We start from the raw sequence: 27,243 nt of genomic DNA on the forward strand, positions 1-27,243 counted from the left end.
TATTGTTTCTTACATGAGTCAAAATTTATTTAAATCTTGATTTTGATCCCCGACATTGAAAATACATTTCTGCCTCACTACACTTATTTTACTGAACATAATCAGGAACTAAATTTTAAAAGCTTGAAAAGATCGTAAAAAAACAATTGCATGTGATAGCATTTTCGAGCTCGAAGAGCTCGAAAATATATCTACACTAATGTTTTCGAGCTCTTTGAGGTCAAAAACAGCGGGAAGTTTTGGGGCTGGCCCGCGGGGTCTACCGACGCCCAGATTTTTTTTCTTAACTTTTTCGATAAAAAAAAGTTAACATTATGCAGCCTGGCGGTTAGTTTCGTTCGAATCTTTTTAAAATTAAGAAAAATTTCAGTGTACCGCTTCCATTATCATGATCGATAAAATAATAATTCAAATATAAAATGTCATACCAACAATAGATGGCAGTAACTTCTGAAGTCCAAAATAATTTTTTTTTTCTTTCGTACATAAAAGAAACGTAAATAATAAAAGAATTAAGAATGTATCAACTTGAATCTCTCACGTGTCCATTGTTGTGCCGGTATTCGTATTCAGTTTCATAAAATCAGTTATCATTCTTCACAATAATAATCCACAACTAAATAAATAACTTATCAGCAAATAAATAAAATATATAGAAATAAATAAATACGTATTATTTAATTGCAATATATTTATTAATTGTCAACCTTGTAATCATAACTTATTGTCTGTTGAAATATTGATATGTAAATAAAACACTATTTTTTTCTTGTGTCCCATTACAAAATAATGGCGTCAGTGTTCGAATGGGTATAAGATCAGTCGTGTTTTATTTTTTGAAATATTTAATTAACAAGAAACGCAATAATAATATTTAAATAATAAAGGATAACTGCGTCAACTGAATATTTAATTGAAACTAGACAATTAATTTTTTTTTAACTGTTCGAATTAAAAACGATCGAAATAAAAATGTATGAGCCAGATGATATTGATATGCCATTATCATCATCATCATCATTACCAGACACGCAACCTGCTGATTCTTTGACTCAAACACAATCACAGGACGTTAATTCACAATCACAACCACTTGGTATTTGGGGACAATTAAATCCAACGAAAAAATCATCAAACCCTGATGGATTAAATGCACCATTTATGAGTAATTATATTTATTTTTTTTTATTAATTAATTTATTCATTTATTTACAGTTAGTATGAGCGTGAATGTAACTGAAAATTGGCAATTTTTATAGTTTCAAAATAAATAAAGTGTAAGTAAAATAAAAATTTAAAAATGCGTACCTAGACAATTGAAAGATTAGTACGCGCATTTTTATCAATTTCATTATTTTAATAATTTATGCAAAATTTAGAAATTGTCTTATATCTGCTACCATTCACACTCATACGGTTAAGGGTATTCTCAGACAGTGCCCACCACTTTTTAAAAACATGGAATGACTTTCTACTGTCATACCCGTAATCAAATTTAATTAGTTAATTATTTTAACCAAATTGAAACTTTGAAAAAAAGACAACATAGTAACAATTTTGTCGAGACATAAAATGCAAAAAAAATTACAGATGTTATCAACTAAGAGTTAAACAAAATTTGTTGAGTAAATTTCAACTTTCAAAATTTGAATATTCCAATTATAAAATTGTCATGAAAATTTTACTAAAATTTATTTCTTTTTAAAATCTATACCTCGGCAAAACTTCTACTACATTGTCCTTTTTTTAATTAGGGTTTTAATTTCTTTCCAATTAATTGATAAAATTTTGATACGCTTATGACAATTGAAAGTCATCCCATATTTTTAAAAAGTGGAGGCACTGTCTGAGAATGACCTTAACATGAGTAACTCGGCCCGCTATGAAAAAATTAAATTAAATTTAGCAAACATCTGACAATCTAGTATTTTTTTATATAAAAATTTGAATATTATTTAGAAGCATGCGCTCAAAAATAAAAAATAAATATATTTAATGCATTTTTTATGTTAATATCAAATTTGTTAAAAAAAAAAAAACGGATGTTTGTTATTTTAATTTCCAAAAAAAAAAAACTAGACATGAGTTGAAAAAATTTTTTTCACGTACGGAATCAAGAGATTGTTTAAAATCCAAATCTTATAGAGTCCAAATTACCCTGACGGCAAAGTTACTCATATTGACTCTGTATATTTATTTATTTCTATAATTTTCTTATCAAACAGATTTATCAAAAGATGTATATACACTTGGTAGAAATTCAGAGTGTGATATTAATTTTAGCGAAACAAGAACAGATAAGCCCAAATCAATGAAATATTATCAGATAATTAGCAAAGTCCATTGTACTATTACAAGAGAAGTTATAAATAATAATAATGATGTTGTTATTTTTATACAAGATAATTCATCAAATGGTACTTATGTTAACAAAAAATTGGTTGGTAAAGATAAAAAAATAGTGTTGGACCATGAAGATATTATTGCATTTGCAATGCCTGAAAATGCTGGTAGATATTTTTAATATATTTATTATTTTTAATCTGTTGCTTTGGTTATTTATTTACGTATTTTTTTCATTTGTTTCTTTTAGTTTATACATTTATCAGTTTGAAAGATTATGAAATAAGTGGTTTACCTGAAACGTTGAAATCTAAATACATTTCATTAAAAACACTTGGTTCAGGTGCTTGTGGTATTGTAAGAATGGTCTATTCTAAACAGCTTAATAAATCATTTGCTATCAAAGCTATATCAAAAAAAACCTCGGTGGTTGTACAAAGATCGCCATTTGATGATCCCGATCGTATTATGAATGAAGTTAAAATACTACAAGCATTAAAAAATGTAAATATTTATCATTTATCAATATATATATATTAAGTGATAAAATAGCCGGTCAGTATTTAATAGAATGAAAGTAAAAAAGTAAACATCAGTTTTTAATATTTCAAGAAGTTTGAAAATTGAATAAATAAATTTTTTTAAAAACATAAATATTTATTTTATAATAATAAAAAAATACATAAACTATATTCTAGTAGATGATCATTAAAAAATGATAAACTTTTGTAAAATAATTAAATAATATTTACATGCCCGAAATACATGCAAAATATTTTTATTTCAAATAATCGAATTTTTCCTTGCATTTTAAATTGAATATTAATTACTATTATTGTTAGAAATTTTTAATAAAACTTATTAAAAATATATGCAAATTAGCCAAGTATTAAATACGGATTGAATATTAGGTCTCTTAATCCACTATTTATTTTATTAATTAATTAATTTATTTATTTAATTAATTGAATGAAAATTTTTTATTACAGCCTTTTATAATTAAAATGGCTGAAATAATAGATACACCATCAAATTTATTTATTGTATTAGAATTAATGGAAGGTGGTGAATTATTTGATCGTATTCGTGTATCTTCTGGGTTGCCCGAAGAACAATCAAAATTTATTATCTTTCAAATAACACATGCTGTTAAATATTTGCACAGTCAAGGTATAACTCATCGTGATTTGAAGGTAAAATATTTTATTAAAATTTAATCACTTGTAATTTAATAACTAATTACGTATATATTTATTTATCGTAGCCAGAAAATATTTTATTAGCAAACAATGACGATTATCCGTTAGTTAAAGTGTCTGATTTTGGTTTATCGAAATTTGTCGACGCTCAAACGTTTATGAAGACATTTTGCGGCACACCAATGTATGTTGCGCCGGAAATACTTAAAACAAGTGGACGAGGTGCTTATACTAATCAAGTCGATGTATGGAGTCTCGGTGTGATTCTTTATGTAACACTGAGTGGTTACGTGCCGTTTATGACTGATAATAAAGAAATGAGTCTTCAAGAACAAATTGTTCAAGGCAATTACAGGTTTCCTCAGAATAGATTTGCACGTGTCTCGTCTGCGGCTGTTAAATTGGTAAAAATTATTAAATCACTCGAATATTCAAATTTATAATGTATATATATTGATCGTCTATTTTTTTTCTTGAAACTTCTTATCAAATAAATGCAGGGAGGTGAAATAAGATGCCTGTTAAAAGATGAGCTCTTAATATTAATATTTAGAGGTCGCTCATTGCAATTTTCTATTTTCCACTTAAATAATATTGAAAAAAGAACTTCTAAGTGTTGAATTTTATACCTTGGCAATGGCTTATTGTCCAAATAAGGTCAGGATATAATTTCTGTACAAAAAAAGTCTTATAATTCTTTGATAAATTCATCTGTTGAAAAGTTATTGGAGCTTGAAATCAAATTTATAGTAAATTTCAAAATCTTTGTACTTTTCTGGCGAAACCATCATACTTATCACAAAATGCCATATAATTGTTTCTGTAGACAATATTATTCCTTACAAATTGTCTCTGATAAAGTTCCTTAAAATTCCGCATGGTTTTCTAGTTATTTTCATTTTAATTTCAAGATCTTGAAATCGATCAGAACATTATTTTTCTTACGAGCTTGGCATTAAAATGGAAATAACTAGAAAACAATGCGGAATTTTGAAAAACTTTATTTAAGATAGCTTGTAAGGAATAAAATTCTCGACAAAAAATTTATTTTTTCCCATGTTATTTTAATGGGAAATAAAAAATTGTGATGAGCGACCTCTAAATATTAATATTAAGAGCTCATCCTTTAACAAGCATCTTATTTCACTTCTTTGCAATTATTTAATAGGAAGTTAAGAATTTTCTTACATAATTTATTTTAAATGAACGGAAATAATTTATTAAATAAAAGAAATTTCAAAATTTCTTATTTTACAAAGTTATGACTGTTAGAAGTAAAATATTTATTTTCGAGAACTTAATAGAAAAAATTAACAATAACTTTTTTTTAGTAAGTAAAAAAAAGATAATTAATTTTTAGAAAAATAAAAAATCCAAAAGTACAAAATTATCATATTTTTGTCATGAAATGTTTCATATGCATATAGATAATATATACTATTTTTTTAACTAGATAAGAAGCATGATGACTGTTAATCCCGTTAAAAGATTAACGATAAAACAAGTTATGACTGATCCATGGCTTCAAGATCGTGAAATAACCGAACGTATCAGTAAATTAATTGATGATTACAATTTTGAAAATGAATCACCAAATATTCCATCAGCTAAAGAACGACTATTACAAAGGCATGAGCAATTACAGATACAAAGACATCAGTGTTTACAACGACAGCAAGTGCAGCTTCAAGAAGCCCAGCAACAACGGCGAGTATTGAATCGGCAACAAGAACAAACTAATGAAGATAAAATGAGTGATTCATTTCGCCAAGTCTGTCATATTGACAAGAAGCCACGCTTTGAATAAAAAAAAAAGTTATACTATAATAAGTATTATAATTTAAAGAAAAGTATCCAACAATTATTATTTTTATTTTTTCTAACAAGCATTTAAAGTACAACATCATCCACATGTGTAATATTAAATAAGTGCATTAATTTTTAGATTGAAAAAAAAAAAAAAAAAAAAAAAAGTAATTTTTACATCTTATTAATTTGATATTTAAATGATTGTTATTATTATAAGTAAATATTTATTAATAAAATGTAATTAAGCTTTAACGTTAACAATTAAGATTTATGTATAAGTAATAATTACAGAGAAAAGACTTGACTATACAGTTAACGTTTAAAGATTATTATATAGAAGAAAAAAATATATACATATAAATAATTATTAAAGGTATGAAAGGCTTAGCATAATGTATGTTTATATGTATATTTGAAATGTTAATTACATGATGTTTATTATTTTCTTTTGATACAACTGTGACAATATTGATAAATATATTGATATTTCATAATATTCATTTGTATATTGTTTGTTTTTAAATATTTGATTGTTTTTAAATATTTTATTTAGAAGGATAAGGATCAAATCTTCTTTGAAAAACGCAATCCGATTTTTTGTTTTTTGTTTTTTCATCGGTACTTACCCTAGTGACAATATTGATCAATTCGGGAACAAATCTTGAGCAAGTCAAGGAGAATACAGCGAAATATAATATCTATATATGTTGTGATTTCAAGATCTTGACTAAGATAGCTACTAGGGTACAACTAATTTCTTTGTTCTGTACGATTGCACTGGATTTAATTCCTTCAAATAGACATTGGTAAAATTGTATGCATATGGTAAAAGACTTAGTACTCGATCACTCATGTATTTGTTTGTTTATATTTACTTAATTTTACTGAATATATCTATGCAAGTACATGGAGTGACCGAGTACTAGGCCCCTGATCGGATACTAGATCTTTTACCTTACATATTAGAATACAGAGAGCACAACAAAAAAAAAAAATTGAAAAATGGTTCACCCTGTAGGCCAACCCCAAAGCTTTCGGCTGTTCTCGAGTTCTGAAAGCTTGAAGCTTTATTGGTGAGCTTTTGAGCTCTTCGAGCTCAAAAAACGGCTGGACCCGAATTATATACATTTGGCTGAAAAAAAGTAATTTTTGTCCGACGATATCTTCGGAACTTGTCAACTGATTTACATGTGTTCTGCGGCAATCGAGAGCTTTATTTGTTGAGCCTTAGATTTGATCGGTTAAAATTAAATCAGTTGAGCGAGCTACGAGTTATGCAACAAAAACCTAAAAAAAAAAAATGTACCTGAAGACCGTAACGTTTTTTGGACAACGAAAATGGAAACAATTTATGTAATTTGACTACTTAAATATGTCCTAAGGGGTAATGGGAGTGACTGAAATTTTTCGGCTGATATACTAGTACTTATGCTAAATATTACAGAAATCTAGATCCAGTAGATCTTTTACATTTCATTTTATTTTTTTATTTTTGGTCCACGAAAAACGTACCAATATTCAACTACATAAAAAAAACTATTCAATTTTTATTTTTTTTATTTAACTTGTATGTAAACTGCTCGACCTATCGACTTCAAAATCTAATAAGTTCTAAGTTTGGTGAGCCCTTTCAATTTCTGCCGAGTATACTCAAATTGTTCGATTCGTTCTGAAGATATCGTTGGACAAAAAAAATTTACACATGGACGAACGGACGTCCACCTGAAAATGGTCAGAATATCTTCCTAGGACTTCAAAACGTCGAGATCTGATGGAAACTCGATATTCGAAAATCTGACTGAAACCAATAACTTTTCTTTTTTTTTTAAATTTTTAATTTTCACAGCGGGAAGTTGAAATTTTTTTTTTTTTATTTTAATATCCTGCTATGTGGTGTCCTACTAATTAAAAAAAAATAAAAATCGGCGCCATTTATTGGGTAAATTTGAAATGGTTGATTCTAATTTTGTAAGACAGCAAATATTTTTGTCAAAGTCACTCTCAGGTAATAAATATTTGCAATTACTTTAATGATCACATTAGGGTTTTTTTTTTTCCTTTAATAAATTTCTTTACGATAAGTCCAATGTGTACAATAATACTTATTAATTGAGACTTTTTTTTTATGAATTAACAGCAACATTTTACTTACTCAGGCAAAAAGTGGTTTTTAATTTTTATAATTAGTTTTTTTTTGTTTTTCACTCCATCCTAATATACATATATTTATATATATGAACTTGAGAAAAATAAATGTAAATTTATTATTTACGCTTTAAAAAATAATAATTATGAAAGATATTAAATGACGTAAAATATAAATAATAATAATTATTCAAGTAAACAAATATGTATTGATATATATTTCAAAATTAAATATTTTCACAAAGTTCAAAGTTTATCATTTTGATAATAATAATCTTTTATAAATTGACCCCCTGTGAATAATTATTCATAAATTAATATTTTGTCGATTCATTAACATATTCAATCATACTACAAGTTACAAAAATTAAGTAGTCGTAGTTAGAAGAGTTTTAATTATTCGTAGTACCGTAAGATTAACTACTTGTTGACACTATATCTATATATGCATAAATATATATATATATATATATATATATATATATATACACAGTATAATACCACGTGTTTATCTTATTTTTCAAACTCAAACATTCTAACCGACTCAAGGGCATTTAAATAAACCACGTGCTTCATTATTATTTTAATTAAACAGGTAATAAACATTATCTATTAAAATAATTTTATTTAAATAATAATTATTATTATTATTTAAATTTACCTTTAGAAATAATTTTTATGAATATATCTACATATTAGTATGTATCAAAAATTTTATTTTATTTCTGGAGGTTAAACTTGAGAGAAATTATCAAAACCAACGATTGGTGGTAATTCTTAGATAATTGGTTTAATGGAGTATTTTAATTAATAATTGTTTTTATTTTTAGGATAATAATTAAAATGATGGGAGAAAAAGTTCTTGTAATCGGTGGTGGAGGACGAGAACATGCAATTTGTTGGAAACTTGCCCAATCACCTCAAGTAATTATTATTTATTTATTTAATTATTAGTGTAGAGCAAAGAGACCAATAGCAAAAAATCTAAGGGAATTTTAAAGTTTCCGTACAGAATTTAGTTATAAAATAGGGACATTTAATTTAAAAAATTTTAGGAGGCGTAAAAATATATGAGAATTTTAAGATAAAAACGATTAAAAAGTAGGGTAGAGGTACCGTTTTTTGCCAGTTTTGGACACTTTAAAAGTTTAAATAAAACAATTTGTAAAAGACGCAATGGCATAATTAATTTTTTAAATACAAACAAAGATACTTTTATCACACTGTTACAATGCAAGTTTTTTTTTATACTTTTTGATCAATTAAAATAAATTATGAAATGTCAAAAAATGGAGCAGTGACTATAAACGGTACCCCTGATTAAGAAATCTAATTTAAAATGATTTGAGATTACGTAACTGTTAATCATTTTGAATCATTCCAAATTGTCTGAATTATTTTGCTTTTGAGTATAAATTTTGGAACGAATCATTTTAAATCGTATTGAATTGAAAAATAACGAAATATTATTTTATGGTTTGAAATTATTTGAAATGATTTAAACTCGCGAATCATTTCAAATTAAATTAAATTAGAAAATAATATTGCAATTATTTTGAATTATTTCAAATTATAATTTTATGATATGATACAATATGAAATAATTTAGATTTTTCAAATCATTTCAAATTAGATTTCTTAATTAGGGACTTCGGCCCTTCACAAAAATAATTAATAATGATAAAAAAAAATAAAACTGATGAAAAATCGTGTAAACCCAGTAACTCAGTACCCCAACACTCGTGTAAAAAAAATTCCAAAAAAGTTCGGCATGTGGAACTTTCAAACTTACAGATTAGAACTTCGATTGGAACTTTTTTTGAACTTTTGTAATTTTGATAGTAAAAAAAAATTTATCTACGACTTTATCTAAGCAAATTTTGAGTCAAAGAAGAACGAAACGTATTTTCTAATCTGTCTCAATTTTGAAAGTTCCACATTTTGAACTTTTTTATGAAACGAATTTTTTTTACACAGGTATTGGGGCAGTTTAACCAACGGCTTATAATTTATAATGAGTAATTTTTGTATAGATTTTAATATATACGTTTTGTAAATAAAAAAAAAACTATTGCATATGATACTTGTCATTTTTTTTTTCCATTGATTAAAAGAAATAATGATTTCCTCGCTATTGCAGTGTGTACTGCTATTGGTCTAATTACTCTACATAGAAAATTTTGATTTTTAAAAATAAACTAAGTATATTTTTTTCTAATGTTGTTATATATACAATTGTCATATTTAAGGCGTTGACTTTAATTAATTACTTTGTAACTTTAATTAGTTTATTTATTTATTTATTTATTTATTTATTACTGTAGTATTTCTTTTGTATGAACATTATTATTTTTGAGTTGCTTGAAAACAATAAAAGTGACGAAACGTCGCATCTGTCAAATGATTAATTGATCGTTTTGTTATTGTTCAAATTTCCGTGATTTTACTTTTAATAAAATAAACTTAAAAAATTTTTTTTTTATCAATGAAAAGTAAACGTCAAATGATGAAAAATAAAATTTTATTTTAAATATTAATTATTTTTACTTGTACTACTTGTACAATACATATGAATTTATATTAATACAAATACAATTAACTGCTGTAAACTAAAATTTTTAAATCAAAAAAAATTTTTTTGAACTTACTAGACACTATTATAGTAATAAATATTTATAATTAATAAATATATAAATGATAAAATAATAAATTTTGAATTTAGGTTGAAAAAATTTACGTGTCACCTGGCAATTGTGGTATGGAAAAAATAAAAAAAGTAAATTTAATAAATATTAATATTAAAAATAACAAAGAAGTAACTGAGTGGTGTAAAAAAAATTCAATAACACTAGTAGCAGTAGGTCCAGAAGAATATTTAGCAAATGGGATATCCAACGAGCTAAAGACTGCTGGGATAATGTGTTTTGGTCCAGAAAAGTCATCGGCTTTGATAGAATCTGACAAAGACTGGGCCAAGTCATTTATGGATCGTCATAAAATTCCAACTGCACAGTGGCGTTCGTTTACTTCTGCTACGGAAGCCAAAGCGTTTGTTAAAACTGCACCGTTTCGTGCTTTAGTAATAAAAGCAACAGGTTTAGCGGCTGGTAAAGGCGTTGTGGTGGCTGCTGATGAAAACCAGGCTTGTAAAGCAATCGATGAGATGTTGGTTGAGAAAAAATTTGGCTCCGCTGGTGATACGATTGTCGTTGAAGAGCTTCTTGAAGGAGAAGAAGTTTCAATGCTGGCATTTACTGATGGAAAAACTGTTAAGATGATGCCACCGACGCAAGATCATAAGAGAATATTTGATGGTGATCTTGGTCCAAATACCGGCGGAATGGGCGCTTATGGTCCTTGTCATTTGATAGATTCAAATGACCATGAAACTGTCAGGACCCAAGTTCTTGATGCAGCGATTCAGGGTTTTCAGCGGGACAAACTTCCATACGTTGGTGTTTTGTACGCAGGACTGATGCTGACAAAGAATGGACCCAAAGTTTTAGAATTTAATTGCCGATTTGGTGATCCAGAGACTCAAATAATTATGCCTCTACTTGACTCGGATCTTTTTCTGATAATGAAAGCTTGTTGTCAAGGCAGATTGTCAGATATCAACATCAACTGGCACTTGAATAAATTTGCCGTTGGAGTAATTTTGGCTTCACGCGGTTATCCAGCTTCATCTTCAAAAGGTCAAGTGATAACTGGCATAAATGTGATTGAATCACGTCCAAATCATTATGTATTTCACAGCGGAACTGCTTTATCTAATGGAGAAATAGTCACTAATGGCGGAAGAGTTTTGATAACAACTTGTTTGTCTAGTTCTCTAGAATCTGCGGCCGCTAAAGCGACAATTGCAGCCCGCGACATAACATTCGATGGCAAGCAATACCGACATGATATCGCACATAAAGGAATAGCTTCCTCAATTTTAAAATCCGGAATTTTATCCTACAAGAGTAGTGGAGTTGATATTGAAGCTGGAGATTCATTGGTAGGAAAAATAAAAGCTCTTGTCGCAGGAACAAAACGTTCAGGAGTGATGGGATCAATTGGTGGATTCGGTGGCCTTTTTGATACTCGCGCTGCGGGTTTTGTTGATCCGATTTTAGTGAGTGGTACTGATGGTGTTGGAACGAAATTAAAAATAGCCATCGAGTCAGGTAAACATGGATCAGTAGGTATTGATTTAGTAGCGATGTGTGTAAATGATGTGTTAGCACACGGTGCCGAGCCACTTTTCTTCCTGGATTACTTTGCATGCGGTAATCTTGATGTTAATGTCGCTGCTGAAGTTGTCAGTGGAATTGTTGAAGGCTGCAAACGTGCTGGTTGCTCATTAATTGGAGGTGAAACTGCTGAAATGCCTGATATGTATGCTGTTGGTGATTATGATCTTGCTGGATTTGCTGTCGGTGCTGTTGAACGAACAGATTTATTACCTAGAACTAATGATATTATTGTTGGCGATGTTGTTATTGGATTGCCCTCATCGGGAGTTCACAGCAATGGGTTCAGTTTAGTAAGAAAAATTATAAAATTAAGTGGAATTGATTTACATGACACTGCCCCATTTTCAAAACGTACTATCGCTGATGAATTATTGGTACCAACTAAAATATATACGCGTAATGTTGTTGTGGCACTTAAAAGTAAAATTATCAAGGCATTTGCTCATATTACAGGCGGTGGATTGATCGAAAATATACCGAGAATTTTACCAAATGATTTGGGAGTTGTTTTAAATGCTGAGCAGTGGAAAGTACCGAAAATTTTTGGATGGCTCGCTACAGCTGGTGGCGTTAATGAACTGGAAATGTTGAGGACATTTAACTGTGGTATTGGAGCCGTAATTATTTGCTCGAAAGATAATCAAGATCAAGTGCTTAAGGTGTTGGAACAAGAGGAACCAGTAGTTATTGGATCGGTTGTTAAAAAAATAGAAAAATCCACTGTTGTTAATAATTTTTCACGGGCTATTGGAATTGAAATGCGTCAGCATGTACCTAAATTGATTGAGAGATTAATGAGCCCGTGTAAAAAAGTGGGAGTACTTATTTCTGGTAGCGGAACAAATCTTCAGGCACTTATTGATGCAACGAGAGATCCTGCGCAGCAAATGGCCGCTGAAATAGTTATAGTCATATCGAATAAAGCTGACGTTGAAGGACTTAGACGTGCTGAGCGTGCTGGTATTCCGACGCGAGTTATAAAGCACACAGATTACAAGACACGTCAAGAGTTTGATGAAGCTATGGACGCGGAATTGATAGCGGCGGAAGTACAAATCGTTTGTCTTGCGGGATTTATGAGGATTCTGACGGAGAAATTTGTTAGAAAATGGAAGGGAGCTTTGTTGAACATACATCCATCACTACTACCAGCTTTTAAAGGAGCTAATGCACATAAAGATGTGTTGGAAATGGGTGCTAGGGTTACTGGATGCACTGTTCACTTTGTTGAAGTTTGTATTTATTTTAAATTATTTTTTATTAAGGTAGTTGTCATGATACTTATAGCTCGTGCTATTGTCTACTCTCTCTCTCTCTCTTTTGCTATCGCATGCTCTTTCACTCCATATTGCTTACTCGCTTTTACTCATTTCGAAATTGTGAGCTGATACCTTTGAATATTTACAATTTTATTATTGATCGGTGACAAAATTATTTTCAACTTACCGCTAAGAAAATTGAAAATTTTCAAAAACCACGAAAGTATTGGTTTCGGTCCGATTTTCGAAAACCGAGTTTTGAACAGATCTCGACGTTTTGAGGTCCTAGGAAGAGATTCTAATTATTTTCAAGAGGATGCCCAGGAGTATATAAGTGAGTATTCTAGAACTTTCGAACGGCTAAACCAATTTAGATCTTTAAGGTGGCATTCGAAGCGCCTTATTAATCCCTAGGTGCTGTGAAAAATTGAACTTGATCGGTACAGTACGTTATGAGTTATTCAAAAAATAAATGTTTTTTAAACATGTTTTTTTTTTATAACTTTTAGGGTACTTGATTGATTGATTTCAAATTCTAATCAGATCTGTTCTATAAGCCGCGTCGAATGCTGCCTTAACTATCAAAATCGGATTGATTGTTCAAGGAATATCGTTGTCCGAAGAATTTTAAAAAGGTGGTTTTTTCTAATAAACTTGAAAATCATAAAACTGATTGATTCTAATAATTTTTTTAGCGTTAAAAGCTGAAAAACTGCGACGCATACCGTCTCAAATATTAAAATCGGTTAATTAGTTCGAAGGATATCGGTAATAAAAAAATGAAAAAGCAACTGTAATTTACTTCATTTTTCTTGGATAACACATATTGTAATTTCTCATATGTTCAAAAAATCATACCGGCCCTTTGCTTTCATAGTATTTAATGATCGCTACATAAATTATTGCAATCAGTTCGTTAGTTTAAATAGTATCATCATAAAAATTTTGGAAAAATCACTGTTTCTGATATTTTTATTCCGAATATTTCATATATTAACTTGCTGGTTTAATTTAACGTACACGTAACTCTTTATCTTGATTATTTGTATTATTTCCTGTCGAAAAACATTGAATTTATCAAGCATAATCGTGAACGAAATGGAATATTAATCAGAAACGTCACTTTTTTCAAGCTCGAAAGGATTGAAAATACCAATGTATTTAAAGATATTGTCCAGCTCAAAGAGCTTGAACATGTGTCGACAATAATTTTTTTTAACTTCTTGAGCTCAAAAACAGCGGGAAGTTTCGGGACTGGGCCACAAGGACAACCGTTTTTCAATTTCTTTTTAACTTCCCACTATGACAATTGCAAATTTTTGAAAAATGGGAAATTATCGGTTTCAGTCCGATTTTCGAAAGTTGAGTTTTCATCAGATTTCGACGTTTCGAGTTCCTAAGAAGCTATTCTAGCTATTTCTGGATGGACGCCCGTGTGTGTGGGAGCGTGTTTGTGCATGTGTGTGTAAACTTTTTTTATCCGACGATATCTTTGAATGAACCAACTGATTTAAACGTTCTTTCTGGCAATCGAAAGGGATCACCAAGACTTAAAAGTTATTAAATTTTGGAGTCGACCGATTATGTAGTTTACAAGTTATACGAAAAATAAAAATTGAAAAAAATTTTTTTTTAGGTATTTTTGCGTATAACTTATAAACCACTTGCCCCATTTGCTTCAAAATGTATTCAGTTTTAAGTATTGGTGAGCTCTTTCGATTGCTACCAAAAACCTTCAAATCAGTTGATTCGTTCCAAAGATATCGTCGGACATTTATTTTTTTTCCAGTAAAGGTATGTTTTTTCCCTGAGCTCGAAAACAGCGGGAAGTTTTGGGGCTGGTCCGCAGGGTCAGGCGGTCTTCAGAATTTTTTGTTTAACTTATAACTGTTTTTTCTACAATCAATTAGTTTTTGGAAAGATTTTACCGAAAGCTATTTGAAATATATGTGAAAATATTATTTTTTTTTAAGTTAATCCGACCTTCTATATATATTTTAATTAGGTTATGATTTTTTAAAATTACATCCAGGACATTCTTCTTAATATCATGTTCCAATTTCATGAAATTTTACGATGAGGTTTACAGTACGACAACTACCTTAATGATTATTTTTTATTTTCTAAAGGAAATATTGTTTATTTTTTTTTAACTAATTTTTTTTTTTAGGTTGAAATTGACTCCGGAGCTATTATTGAACAAGAGGCAGTTCCAGTTTTACCGAATGACACTATTAAAAGTCTACAAGAAAGGGTCAAAATTGCCGAGCATAAAATATTCCCGAAGGCGTTGCAATATCTTGCAACTGGGCGTATTAAATTAAATGATAATAATAAAATTCAGTGGAATTATTAATTAAAAAAGAAAACTTTTAAATATATCTCTATTTTTTTATAAATAACTTACTATAAATAAACGTAAAACTGATAACGTGAAAACTACTGTTGTCTCAAAGTGTATATATAATACAATGACCCGTAGTTTTATTTTATAAATAATGTTTGGATGATTATTTTTCTAGTTTACTCCAATGCAATAAAATTTTTAAGTGTCGAGAATAAAAATATCAATAAAAAATAATTTGTCAATGGAATACCTGCGACTTAATTTCCATCAATGTTTTAATGTTAAATTTTTTTTTTCTTTCATTTATTTGGGTTTTTTTTTACTTAGTGGGTATTTTCTCACTGGATTTTTTAACGTGGATTTTTAACTTCCCACTAAGAAAATTAAAAATTTTCAAGAAAAAAGGGAAGCTATTTATTTTGGTCCAATTTTTGAAAACCGCGTTTTCAATAGATCTCAACGTTTTGAGGTCCTAGGAAACTATTCTGTTTGATTTCAAGATTATGACCGAGTTTATGTATGTGTGTATATGTACGTACGTATGTATGTTCGTATGTATGTAAATATTCTGTAACTTTTGAACAGAGTCAACTTTAAGATGTCTGAAAGATGTCTTTTAAAAGGACAAGAAAAATTTTTTTTTGTCTCAAAGTCATCTTTTTTGGTTTGAATACGACATGCAAATGTTAGTTCCGGAGACAGAGACGAGTTGTGTTGTTTTTCCTGTCTCATGTCAATTGAAAAGTTGTTTAGATGACTTATTTTACCACTGTTTGTAATTTACTTTTTGTCGTCACTTATGTTAAGTCTTTTAAGTAGATATTTTTTCGGTAACATAAATTTCTGATCGACAAGTCGAAAAGTAGCCTAAAAACTGAGACCTTATAGATGTCACAAAGGCAAGTGTGCTACTTGGGTTATTTAAAATTTTTTAGAAGCGGCTTTATCAATCGATTTTAAAATCAAATCAACTCTGAAACTCAACAAAACGCGTCAATTGCCGTCTATATCACAATCGAATAATTCTTTCGAGAGGTATCGTTGGCGAAAGAAATAGTAAAAAAACGATTTTTCATAAAAATTTTTGAAACGCTTGAACTAATAATTGCTAAAATTTTATCAGCTTAAAACTCAACGAAACGAGCCGATTGCCTTATTGAACATCAAAATCAGCTAATTAGTTTAAAAGATATCGACGACGAAAAGTTAAAAAAATAACATGTTATGCCATTTTTAGCACATAAATAATAACGTAATGTACTAGAATGTGTTCAAAATCATACCAACTTTTCGTCTATATGGTTGAACTCTATCCAAAAGTATCGAATTTATTTGAGCATAATCGTGAGCAGAATGATAAAGAACGATCCTTATTGACTATTTTTCATTTCTCGAAATTTCGGAGATTAATATAAAACCTAATTTTTTTTTGGGCTCAAATATACAAAAGTATTTAAAGGTATTGTTGAGCTTAAGGAACTCGAAAACAGCGGAAAGCATCGGAGCTGCACCGTAGTACGGTCCACCGGTTTAGAGGTTTTTTTTACATTCGATTAATTGTTACGGTGCCAATCTTTTAACTATCAAAAAACATCGGGTTTTATAATAAATTAAAATTAAAAAACGGAAATAAAGAATATTTGTATTTGTTAATTACCATAAAGTCTTTTTTTAAATTATTATTAATAGTCAATAAAAATTTTAACCTTTCCAGCGCATCAATCGTTTATAAATTTTATTTAAAATATATAAAAAATAATTATTGATCACAAAGAATTTTTAGTCATTAAATTTCATTTCTGTATCGTTATCGGGGTCAGTTGTAATTATCAATTTAATTAGTAAACGGTAATTAGTAAGTGTTTTATTTAAGAGTTAAAGAAGTATTTCAGTTTAAATTGTTACTGAGTAGGTGAATGGGAGGAGTGAGTTATAACTCTTGTATTTTTATATAAAAAAAGTCATTATATCTCCAAGTTCAAGTTTCTCAACAAATCACGAGTGTTGAAATTTTTTACTCTTATAAAATTTATATAAATTGGGATATAGAAATAAATTTTGAATTCGGAGTTAGAACGTTTGATTATTTCGGATAATCAACGTAAGAAAACTATTCATTTTCTTTTATTTCTTTTTTTAATTCTATTCAAAAAATCTAAAAACCACCTGACCCTGCGGGTCAGCTCGAAAATTTCTCGCTGTTTCTGAGCTCAGGAAGCTTGGAAACATTATTACTTGTAAATTTTTGAGCTCTTTGAGCTCGAAAATCTATTAGGCATGTAAAATATACTTTCACTATAAAATTATAATCTCTATGTCCGACAAAATCTTTGGAACGAATCAACCGATTTGAACGTTATTGGTGGCAATCAAAAAGGCCCAACAACACTTAAAACTGATTACATTTGGAGGTGAATCGGGCAAGTAGTTTATAAGTTATACGTAAAAAACCAAAAACAAAAAAAATGTTATTCTTCGTATAATTTGTAAACTACATGACCGATCTACCCCGAAATCTGATCAATTCTAAGTTTTGGTGATCTTTTTCGATTGCCACCAAGTACGTTTAAGTTTACGCACACACACACACACACACACACACACACACACACACACACACACACACACACACACACACACACACACACACACACACACACACACACACACACACACACACACACACACACACACACACACACACGCGCGCGCGCGCGCGCGCGCGGACGTCCATCCGGGAATAGTCAGGATAGCTTCCTAAGACCTTAAAACGTCGACATCTGACGAAAACCTGATTTTCGAAAATCGAACTGAAACCAATAATTTCCCTAATTTTGAAAATTTGCAATTCTCTTAGCGGGAAGTTAAAAACTTTATCAGGTATTAAGAGAATAAGAAAACTTTGTTCCAGCAATATCTATACATAGAATTAGTTATTTAAATTGTTATCATTGAAAAATTCTTAACTTTAAATTGTGCCTTTTCATACAAAGTTCAAAATTTTGTGTTATTGTATAAAAAATTCAAAGGTTAAATATTTTTTGGACATGTGGCTTGTGTTGAATTTAACGTAAATTTTTCAACTATGTACCTGTGTGAGTGTAAATAACTAGATATAAGCAATTTTTACTAAAAATAAGACGCATACGTGACCATGTCTGAGCAAATATAATAAGATCTGATTATAGTCTTGGGCCAGGATTTAACAGGCATTTAATTGACAAGCCTTGGTTTGCCAGTCTAGTCTCAAGACAGTGTAGTTTTTACAGTGTAGTCGTTTCAAATTGTTTTAAATCATTTCAAATTGTTTCGAGTTAGTCCAAATCATTTTTTTTTAATCAGGGCGAAACCCGAACACACGCACACATTCTCACACGCAACACACATACCCGAATGCACACATTTGTACACACACACACATATACACACACTGTTCAACAGTCTAATATTAATTAATATAAATTCATTTTAATGTTAAAACTCCGGACCGGAGTGAATTGGAAATGAAATAAAACCCGCATCACTTCGTTAAAAAAAACTCCCATTTTACTCCGCATGCGGAGTGATTTTTTTTAAAACTCCGGAACTCCGCGAGGTGGAGTGAATTCGGATTTAATTCCACTCCGAATTTACTCCGCAATTTTTACAGTGTAATATATAGATATACACTTAACATGGATCAAATCATTTTTCTTAATCAAAGTGTTATTTAATTAAAAAAAAAAATGCTATATTTCTTCTTTGTCATTATTTTTCACTTAAGGAAACGTGTTTTTTAATTTTTTAGATCACAGATAATTTTGCTTCATTAAAAAAATTTTATCAATTAAAAAAAAATATTATTTTCCAATATTTTTCGTGGCCAAATTTGCCCTAACTATAGAGAATCAGCTGAAAAATGGATAAGTATATATACACGGAGAAAACAATATATTTGAACCAAATAAGTAAATTTATTTGACTGAACAAAATCATTTATTTCATTCAAATATATATTTTCATGATACCAGCATCGAAACTTGAAGTTTCAGTGTCTCTACAGCTTGTCGAAACAAGCTAATTTCAAGCCGATGCTGCAAACAACTGCTAGCGAATTCATAATTCACAAATTCCTTCACAGCATACGGAAGCATGCGTATTTCTTCCCTTGGGAAGAAACCCAATTGTTTCTGCCCTATGCTAGTTATATTTAATGTTCATTTGCAGTCTTATTACTCTCATTTGTTTACTTGTCACTTCAGTTTACTCATCTCATTTTTTAAGTGACAGTTTTAATTAACCAAATAAAATTACTAAAAAATTAGTGAAAATAATATTTTTGTATTATTTACTATTTAATAAGTGACTGTAAATCACATATTTCTCATTCTTTAACAGTTCGCATTATCGGCTTAAAATTAAGTTGTTTCTTACTGGCCGCTGACACTGAATCTTGAAGTTTCGATACAGGTAATCATGAAAAATATAATGTGTACTTAGGATAAAACACGATTTCAGACTGCGGGTGAAGTCAGCCCTCGCCCTAGTCTGAAATCGTATTGTTTCATCTCTTGTCACACAATATACTATCGTTTATACTTAACAAATCTTGATTGCAAAAAAAATTCAAATGAAGATTTGTTAACTATAAACAAATCACTATTTCATTCAAATGATCCATATCTTTGTCTCAAATAAATACTAATTGGGTCCATTCAAATATGGGATTTATTTGCCTGAAACAAATCTCATTTGGCTCAACTATATTGTTCTCTCAGTGTATATTAAATTTCTTACAATTTGACGATGAAAATATGAAAAATATCATTTTTTATAATTTTCGGCTGGTCCATTTTGCTTCAGGTGTCATGCATAGGGCTAAAATCGCGTAAATATATCGAATTTATAGTAATTAGACGAAAAAACAAAAAATTTTATACATTTTGTTGATTAGAATTTCAGGGGGGCTTTTTTGCCCTACGAGGCCTTTTTGCCCCACCCTCCCTTATGTCTGTTTTAAAATTTTTTGTTAATTTATTAAATATATTTATAGCAACCACATAAACTATTGAAGGATGAAAGTTAAAATTTTATTTCTGTGTTTTACTGTCTCTCGGGCTTTTCTTTTATGGATTCCTGGTATTCTTGACGGACTCGAAAATGATTCTATTTTTAAATGTGTTAATTTTGGGAATCGTGTAAGTATAAAAAAAATTTGCTTAAAAAATCTCATATAATCCGATAAATTCTGATAAATTTTCATACATGAAGGAAATTTTTTTGAAAAATTCATCCATAATTTAGCCTAAATTTGGGCCACTAATAAAAAAGACACAAAAAAATTTAGATAATTATTTTTTACTGTTTTTTAAATTTTAATATTGCTTGAAATGGAGATTTTTTACCCTATAAATAAATCATATATTACAAACAGAAGAGTAATTTTTTGTCCTCGCTCCAGTTTACTCGCAGTGTGAAAGTAGAATTTGTTACATAATTTTATCTCTGCGTAGAGATTTTGTGAGAATGAATTACTTCCAAAAATAGAATATTACATTTCTAGGTAGGGAAGTGGGACATTTCAATGCGTTTGTGTGATTAGCTATTTTTCTTAATGACTGTATATATTGCTAAGAAGTAATCATCATAATTATGAATAATTATAAAAGTTGAAAATTTTTATTGTAATTAACATTTACATGAATTTTACACTAGTGTAATCCTATTCTTGTAAATCCATGCTGTGACGAAACAGATAAATGCAAGATCGTTGGATTTAAAAAGGACCAAAATATATATGCGTGTTCAAAATCAGGTATGTATTTCCTTCAAGTTTTTATAAATTTCAATGAAATCATCTGATACTATTGCCAAAAAAATAATTTCAGAAAAATTAGAAATGCATTGTGACAATAATTTAGATTGCATGGGAATAGTCTACGCAACCTGTAACACCAATAAAAGATGTGAGTGTTTACTCAATTATTCAGCAGTAAATGGAACCGAATGTTATCCGCTGTTAGGTGGTAAATGTTGGAAGAATGATGAATGTTTGGTCAATAATTCTGTTTGTATCGATGAACGATGCGTATGTAAACCTGGATTTATATCAAAATTTAATGATCAATGTATACGCAGTGAGTTCAATTCTTTAATAAAAATTTAATGTGTAATTCTATAGTATATTAGACACCAAGGGAGGAAAGTAGGACATTCTAATCCGCGTGCACAATTGTCTTTCGTCAGCCCCTTACTTTTTTTTCTTTCCCTCAAACACTCCTTAACAATCCTTTCTGTTTTCCATTTTCTGCTCTCGTAGTGTGCCGCTAGTTTCGTGAACTTTAATCTTAGCTTTTCCCGTTTTGTTTCCTCATATATTATGCAGTCAGGGGTGCTCCTCTCTAAATCCAATATCCATTTTAGATATTTCTTTTGCATCCTCTCCATCTCTTCTACCGCACTCCATCCCCATATCTCCACTCCATACGCCAGCACACTAACTACCAGGCTGTCAAACATCTTGACTCTCCTTCTGTAGTCTCTTTTAAAGTCTCTCCCCGATGCTCTATACATGCTTCATCACTATAACCGCCTTCTTCATCCTCTTATTAATGTGTTCCTTGTTTTTCCTATTACACTTGAATAAATATCCCAGATACTTAAACTCGTTCACCTCTTCTAAAGGTTTTTCCTTCCAGATCCAGCTCGTCTTCTTCCTTCTCCCTCCTCCTTTCCTAAACACCATGACTTTCGACTTCTTCTCATTTAAGGATAGTTTCTTTTCCTCCAGGTACCTTTCCAGACGTCTTATCATTTCTCTCAGCTCTCCTTCACTCGTGGCCACCAACACCACATTATCAGCGTACTCCAAACTACATATTTTTTTTTCCCGATTATTATCCCTCCAGTCTGTCCTTTTCTCATCTCTTTTCCTAGATCTACCATTAGAATCGTGAAGAGTGTTGGACTGAGTGGGCATCCTTGCCTCACTCCTACTCTGATCCAAAACTCTTCCGATATCTTCTCTCCAATCTTCACTTTACTTTTTGTTTCTTATAACGGTGGGCCTTGGCTACTTCGTGTCCAGTAGCCACGAACCACAGTTGATAAATTTTCCCGAATAAATTAAATTAATTAATTATAAATTATTAGATATAAAGATAAATTGAAGATTATTTTATTGCTGGTTCGGAAAACGAGAAAATAGATCTCAGGATGTAGGTAGACTCGTTCTGACCGGACACGCGGCTGAAATATAACTTATTCTAAGTGTCGCTGGTGATAAGAAAATTTGTTCTAAGAGACTCAATTATATATTATTAATTTTATTTAACCAAATCCCAAATATTATTTACATAATAGTTTCCCCTTTTATTAATTTTATTTTATACTTTATTAATTAAGATTTAGCGTCCACCATTAAATTAATTTATTATTAGAATGCACAAGGAATTATTGGACGTGGGGAATAAGATGTATAAATAATTAAAATTACGCTACGTTGAAGAGAGAGAAAAGGTTTGTGAATATTTTTTCGTGGCTTATCTGGTTGTACGTGGGTTACTGGTGATATTTGTCTCCGATTCGTTGCGGGCTTCTTGGACTCGACATCGATCCTCTTCGGTAAATCCTGACGGGCTACTTGGACTCGGGGTTGATCCTCTTCGAGCAGACGTTGCATACCAAACTACCACACTCACTTAATAATCGAATTTGGTTTTTTCTTTAACCAGGCGAAGGAGTCGCAAGATCTCCTTATTTAATTGATTCAAATATCACTTATAATAAAATTAATAATTTAGTTTAATATAAAAAGAAAAATCTCAATAAATAAAATTATTCAGGTAACAGACTGACCGAAATAGAACTGAGTGTTGGACTAAATGACTAGATATACACCAACTTATCGTTAGGCCGACTCCAAATAAATTGTAATGAGTTCTGGTGCTAGAGTAGGGACCTCGCTAAGCGTTCTCAGTTCACTTTAGGTGATGGCCAGGGCCTAGGTCCTCGAACAAGTGTTCGCTGGCCCTTTTATATGTTAATTTTGGGGGGATGGAACTACTCCACTGTCGTCTAAATTCAATTAGAATTCGATCTAGGTGGCCTCTGACATGGCCCCAAGTGACTGGGATGTGTTAATTAATAGACAAATTATTCTAATGGATGGCCGTAGAATCAGTTAGATTTTGCGCTCGATTTTCAAGTCGTAAAATCAAAACGCACGTTTACATTCTTTACACAACTCTTTTACTCTCTCCACCAGCCCTTTTCTAATCCCTCTTTTTTCCATTGCTGCCCACAGGACTTGTCTGTTTATTTTATCAAATGCTGCCTTTAGATCTACAAAGAAAGTAAATAGTTTCCCACCCTTTCTTGATAGCTCCTTCTCCGCTGCGTGTCGTAGAATGAAAATGTTGTCTATTGTCCCACGTCCTTTTCTGAACTCAGCTTGCGTGTCGGGAAGAATTCCTTTCTCTTTGATCTCTTCTTTCATTCTCTCATTCTGTTCCATTGCGTATAACTTGTACGCCGTATTTAACAGCGTAATTCCCCTATAATTTTCTGCTTTATCCTCATCGCCTTTCTTATACAGAGGCGAAATTATTCCTATTTTCCAGTCTTCTGGAATTCCTTCTCCTTTCCACACCTTCTTCAACAGCTCGCATACTTCCTGTTCCTTCCTCGCCTGAATAAAAATCCACGCTTCATTCGGTATCCCATCTTCCCCTGTAGCTTTGCCCTTTTTCAGTTTTCTGATCTGTTTCATTATTTGTTTATCTTCTATTTTCCTATCGTTCGTCTCCTCATCTATCTCTTCTCTGATCCACCCACCAGCAAATTTCGTGTCCGTTCCGTTCAACAGTCCCATAAAATATCTTCTCCACTCTTCCATCTCAATCCCTTTATTTACTGGTTCTCTCACTTTTCTGTATCTGTTTATAAATTCCCATACTTGTTTCTCTATTCTCGCATTCTCTCTTTTCTTTAGCTCCTCTTTTTGCATTTTGCTCTCCTTCTCTTTGCATAGTTTTTTTAGCTCTCTTCTCTCCTTAAGATACTCCTTTTTTTCTGCTTTCCCTTTCCTCTATTTCCTCAGTTCCTTTTTCACTCTATTTTTCTTTTTCTTGCATTCTTTATCCCACCAATTTCTCTGTCTTATCTTTCACTCTTTTTTTTTCTAGGTTTTCTTACTCATTCCAGTTGGTATTGTCTCTTTTACTTCCTTCCATTTGATCTCCAGATTATTATCGTCCCCAAATTTCCCTTGCATTGTTGCTAACAGAAATTTCGTCTTGCTTTCATCCCAGACTATCCGCTCTCTTATTTATTTCTCTCCTTTGTAGTTTTTCCTGGTAAATTTCTGTCTTATTTTACACATTATTGGCATATGATCTGACTCCGTTCTGCTGATTACTTTGAATTCCTTCACCTCTTCCGCATTGTTTGCATCCACAAAAATATAGTCTATGACCGATTGTCAAGTGTTTGATACAAAAGTAAAATCGCCTTCCGCATCCCCTTATAACGGTGGGCCCTGGCTACTTCGTACCCAGTAGCCACGAACCACAGTTAGTAAAATTTTCCCGAATTAATTAATTAATTAAATTTAAATTATTAATATTAATATAAATTACAATTATTTTATTGCTGGTTCTAAAAGACGGGAAAAGATCTCAGGTCGTAGGTCGACTCGTTCTTACCGGACACGCGGCTGGAAATAAAACTTACTCTAGACGACGCTGATGATGAAAGAAATTTTATAAGAGACTCAAATTTAATTATATAAAATTAAGTTTATTTAACCAAGACCCAAATATGTACGAAGATTTCCCCTTTACTTATAAATTAATTTCTTGTGCGAAAATTATATGTCCGGCGACAATTAAATAAATTTATTAGAGCGCGCAAATATTTTGCACGCGGAGGATAAATAAAATATTAAATATCAAATATTAAATGAAGGTCGCGTTGAAGAGAGAGAGACTGTTATTATTGAATAGTATAGATATGGATAATAAATTAATCATAAAATCTTATCTGGTTAAATTTAATGACGTACTGGTGGTATAGGACGTCGATTCATCCTTGGATCTGTGGACCTCGTTGGCGGCTCTCCTTGGGCTGCTAGATTTTGCTCTGGTTCCTGGGCTGCCAGCTGGCAAAACTTGTCACGAACACTGCACTTAATTCACTCTAACTCGTGGTTTTACAAACCAGATAGAAAAGAATGCTTTGACGGATTCTCACAAAATTTTGAGAGCTTCCTAATTTAAATTAAGAATTAATGAAATACAAATTAGTTTTCCGCGTGGCTACTTTTGGAATCGCTCGAACTCAAGTGTCGTCTCTCATCGAGTCGTCTTAGGTCCCATCCTCCGATGACCCCTACCTAATTTCTGCGCATATGACCGATTTACGGTCACCTCCTGCGCGAAATCATCCCTTGTGGTCTTATAACCGGGCAGCGTTGGTATACGACATGAGAGTGCGGCTCTCTCGCTGTCTCTGTCTGAATTTGGTCTTTCTCTGTCTCTCATATTACAGCCTGATTGCTAAGTTTGGCTGAGTTAGGCGCTAGACCACAGCGGATGATTTCGCGCAGCAGGTGACCGTAAATCGGTCATGTGCGCATAATTAGGTAGGGGTCATCGGAGGTTGGGACCTGAGACGTCTCGATCAGGATCGACATTCAAGTCCAAGCTATCGACTCGACATTCAAGTGCAGGCAATCGATTCAAGTGCAGGCAATCGATTCAAGTGCAGGCGATCGATTCAAGCGACACTTAAGTTCAAGGATCAAGAGACGACACTCAAGTTCAAGTGCTCGACGAATAAGTCACGCTAAAGAAATCTATTATATTTGAATTCATCTTAGTGAATAAAATTTTCTTATTCTAAAGTGGTCTACGAAACCAAGTTTTCGTGAAATTTGCCGGCGTGATTTGCCAGAGTGTCCAGCACCAACAGCCCAGGAACCTGAAGAGAAGCTCCGCTGAGGATTCGCCATGCAGCGACGGCCGATACCAGCAGTACGTCGTGTACAATAAAATCCAGATAAGATTTATAATAAATTTATATTATATCTATATCTCTCTCTTCAACGAAAATTTAAAGTAGATGATTATTATTAAAATTTTCTCGTGTGAATCAAATAACTACGCGTTAAATGAATTTATTTATCGTCAATGCACATTTACTTATTTAATTATTTACTGAAAAGAATTTAATTTATATAACGGGAAATTTTGTACACATTTGGGGATTTGGTTAAATAAAATTTATTATATATAATAATTGAATTTAGTCTTTAAAATTTACTTTCATCACCTGTATCTTTAGAATAAGTTAATTTCAGCCGCGTGTCCGGTCAGAACGAGTCGACCTACTCTCTGAGATCTATTTCCCACATTTCAGAACCAGCGATATAATAATTATAAGTTATATTTATATTTAATAAATTAGTATTAATTAATTATTCAATCGGGAAATTATTTAACCGTGGTTCGTGGCCACTGGACACGAAGTAGCCAAAGGTCACCGTTATAGTCTAGCGCCTAACTCAGCCGAACTCAGATATCAGGCTGTAGTGAGAGAGAGAGAGAAAGACCAAATCCAGACAGAGACAGCGAGAGAGCCGCACTCTCACGTCGTAAACCAACGCTGCCCGGTTATACCCTTCTATGTTTCCGTTCAGCATATACCAGCCCTCCTCCTTTTTTTGTACTATCCTATCTTCTAAAAATTTCTCCGGCCACCATCCTCATTATCTATCTTCTGTTTGATTTCTTCCCGATTAAACCATTTGCCGTTTACGTTCATTTTCTTGTAGCTTACCCTCACCTTGTTCTACCATTTTCTTTTGAACCTCTCTTTCTTCAACCGTCAGATTATGTTCTATGTATATCTTTTTGTCGCCCAGT

The 27,243-nt window shown here is 31.2% G+C and overlaps 3 protein-coding genes across 4 annotated transcripts; 2 read left to right on the plus strand and 1 right to left on the minus strand.

The window, feature by feature from the left end:
- The first annotated feature begins 351 nt into the window (after positions 1–351).
- LOC103568664 (ovarian-specific serine/threonine-protein kinase Lok) lies at positions 352–5,492 on the plus strand. Of its 2 annotated transcripts, none has more exons than XM_008545619.2 (6): positions 352–1,165; positions 2,226–2,510; positions 2,594–2,847; positions 3,333–3,536; positions 3,608–3,946; positions 4,996–5,492. In XM_008545619.2, exons 1-6 carry the CDS (start codon positions 973–975, stop codon positions 5,347–5,349), a joined length of 1,629 nt encoding a protein of 542 aa, XP_008543841.2. In that variant the 5' UTR covers positions 352–972; the 3' UTR covers positions 5,350–5,492. The 2 variants fall into 2 exon arrangements, with proteins under 2 accessions (XP_008543841.2, XP_053598814.1); XM_053742839.1 differs by having other exon boundaries at positions 1,075–1,165; positions 2,284–2,510.
- Positions 5,493–7,857: 2,365 nt separating this feature from the next.
- Positions 7,858–15,564, plus strand: LOC103568662 (trifunctional purine biosynthetic protein adenosine-3). Its single transcript, XM_008545618.3, has 4 exons — positions 7,858–8,091; positions 8,327–8,420; positions 10,219–12,966; positions 15,164–15,564. Exons 2-4 carry the CDS (start codon positions 8,340–8,342, stop codon positions 15,347–15,349), a joined length of 3,015 nt encoding a protein of 1,004 aa, XP_008543840.1. The 5' UTR covers positions 7,858–8,091; positions 8,327–8,339; the 3' UTR covers positions 15,350–15,564.
- Positions 15,565–23,534: 7,970 nt separating this feature from the next.
- LOC106693433 (uncharacterized) lies at positions 23,535–24,326 on the minus strand. Its single transcript, XM_014441073.1, has one exon. It carries the CDS (start codon positions 24,324–24,326, stop codon positions 23,535–23,537), a length of 792 nt encoding a protein of 263 aa, XP_014296559.1.
- Positions 24,327–27,243: the final 2,917 nt, after the last annotated feature.

Source organism: Microplitis demolitor, chromosome 2, assembly GCF_026212275.2.
Source record: "Microplitis demolitor isolate Queensland-Clemson2020A chromosome 2, iyMicDemo2.1a, whole genome shotgun sequence".
Classification (NCBI taxonomy): domain Eukaryota; kingdom Metazoa; phylum Arthropoda; class Insecta; order Hymenoptera; family Braconidae; genus Microplitis; species Microplitis demolitor.

Coding starts and splice junctions, on each gene's coding strand:
- LOC103568664 (XM_008545619.2), top strand. CDS start 973: ATGTATGAGCCAGATGATATTGATATGCCATTATCATCATCATCATCA. Junction 1,166..2,225: donor ATTAAATGCACCATTTATGA/GTAATTATATTT, acceptor CTTATCAAACAG/ATTTATCAAAAGATGTATAT. Junction 2,848..3,332: donor TACTACAAGCATTAAAAAAT/GTAAATATTTAT, acceptor TTTTTATTACAG/CCTTTTATAATTAAAATGGC.
- LOC103568662 (XM_008545618.3), top strand. CDS start 8,340: ATGATGGGAGAAAAAGTTCTTGTAATCGGTGGTGGAGGACGAGAACAT. Junction 8,421..10,218: donor AACTTGCCCAATCACCTCAA/GTAATTATTATT, acceptor TTTTGAATTTAG/GTTGAAAAAATTTACGTGTC. Junction 12,967..15,163: donor GCACTGTTCACTTTGTTGAA/GTTTGTATTTAT, acceptor TTTTTTTTTTAG/GTTGAAATTGACTCCGGAGC.
- LOC106693433 (XM_014441073.1), bottom strand. CDS start 24,326: ATGCAAAAAGAGGAGCTAAAGAAAAGAGAGAATGCGAGAATAGAGAAA.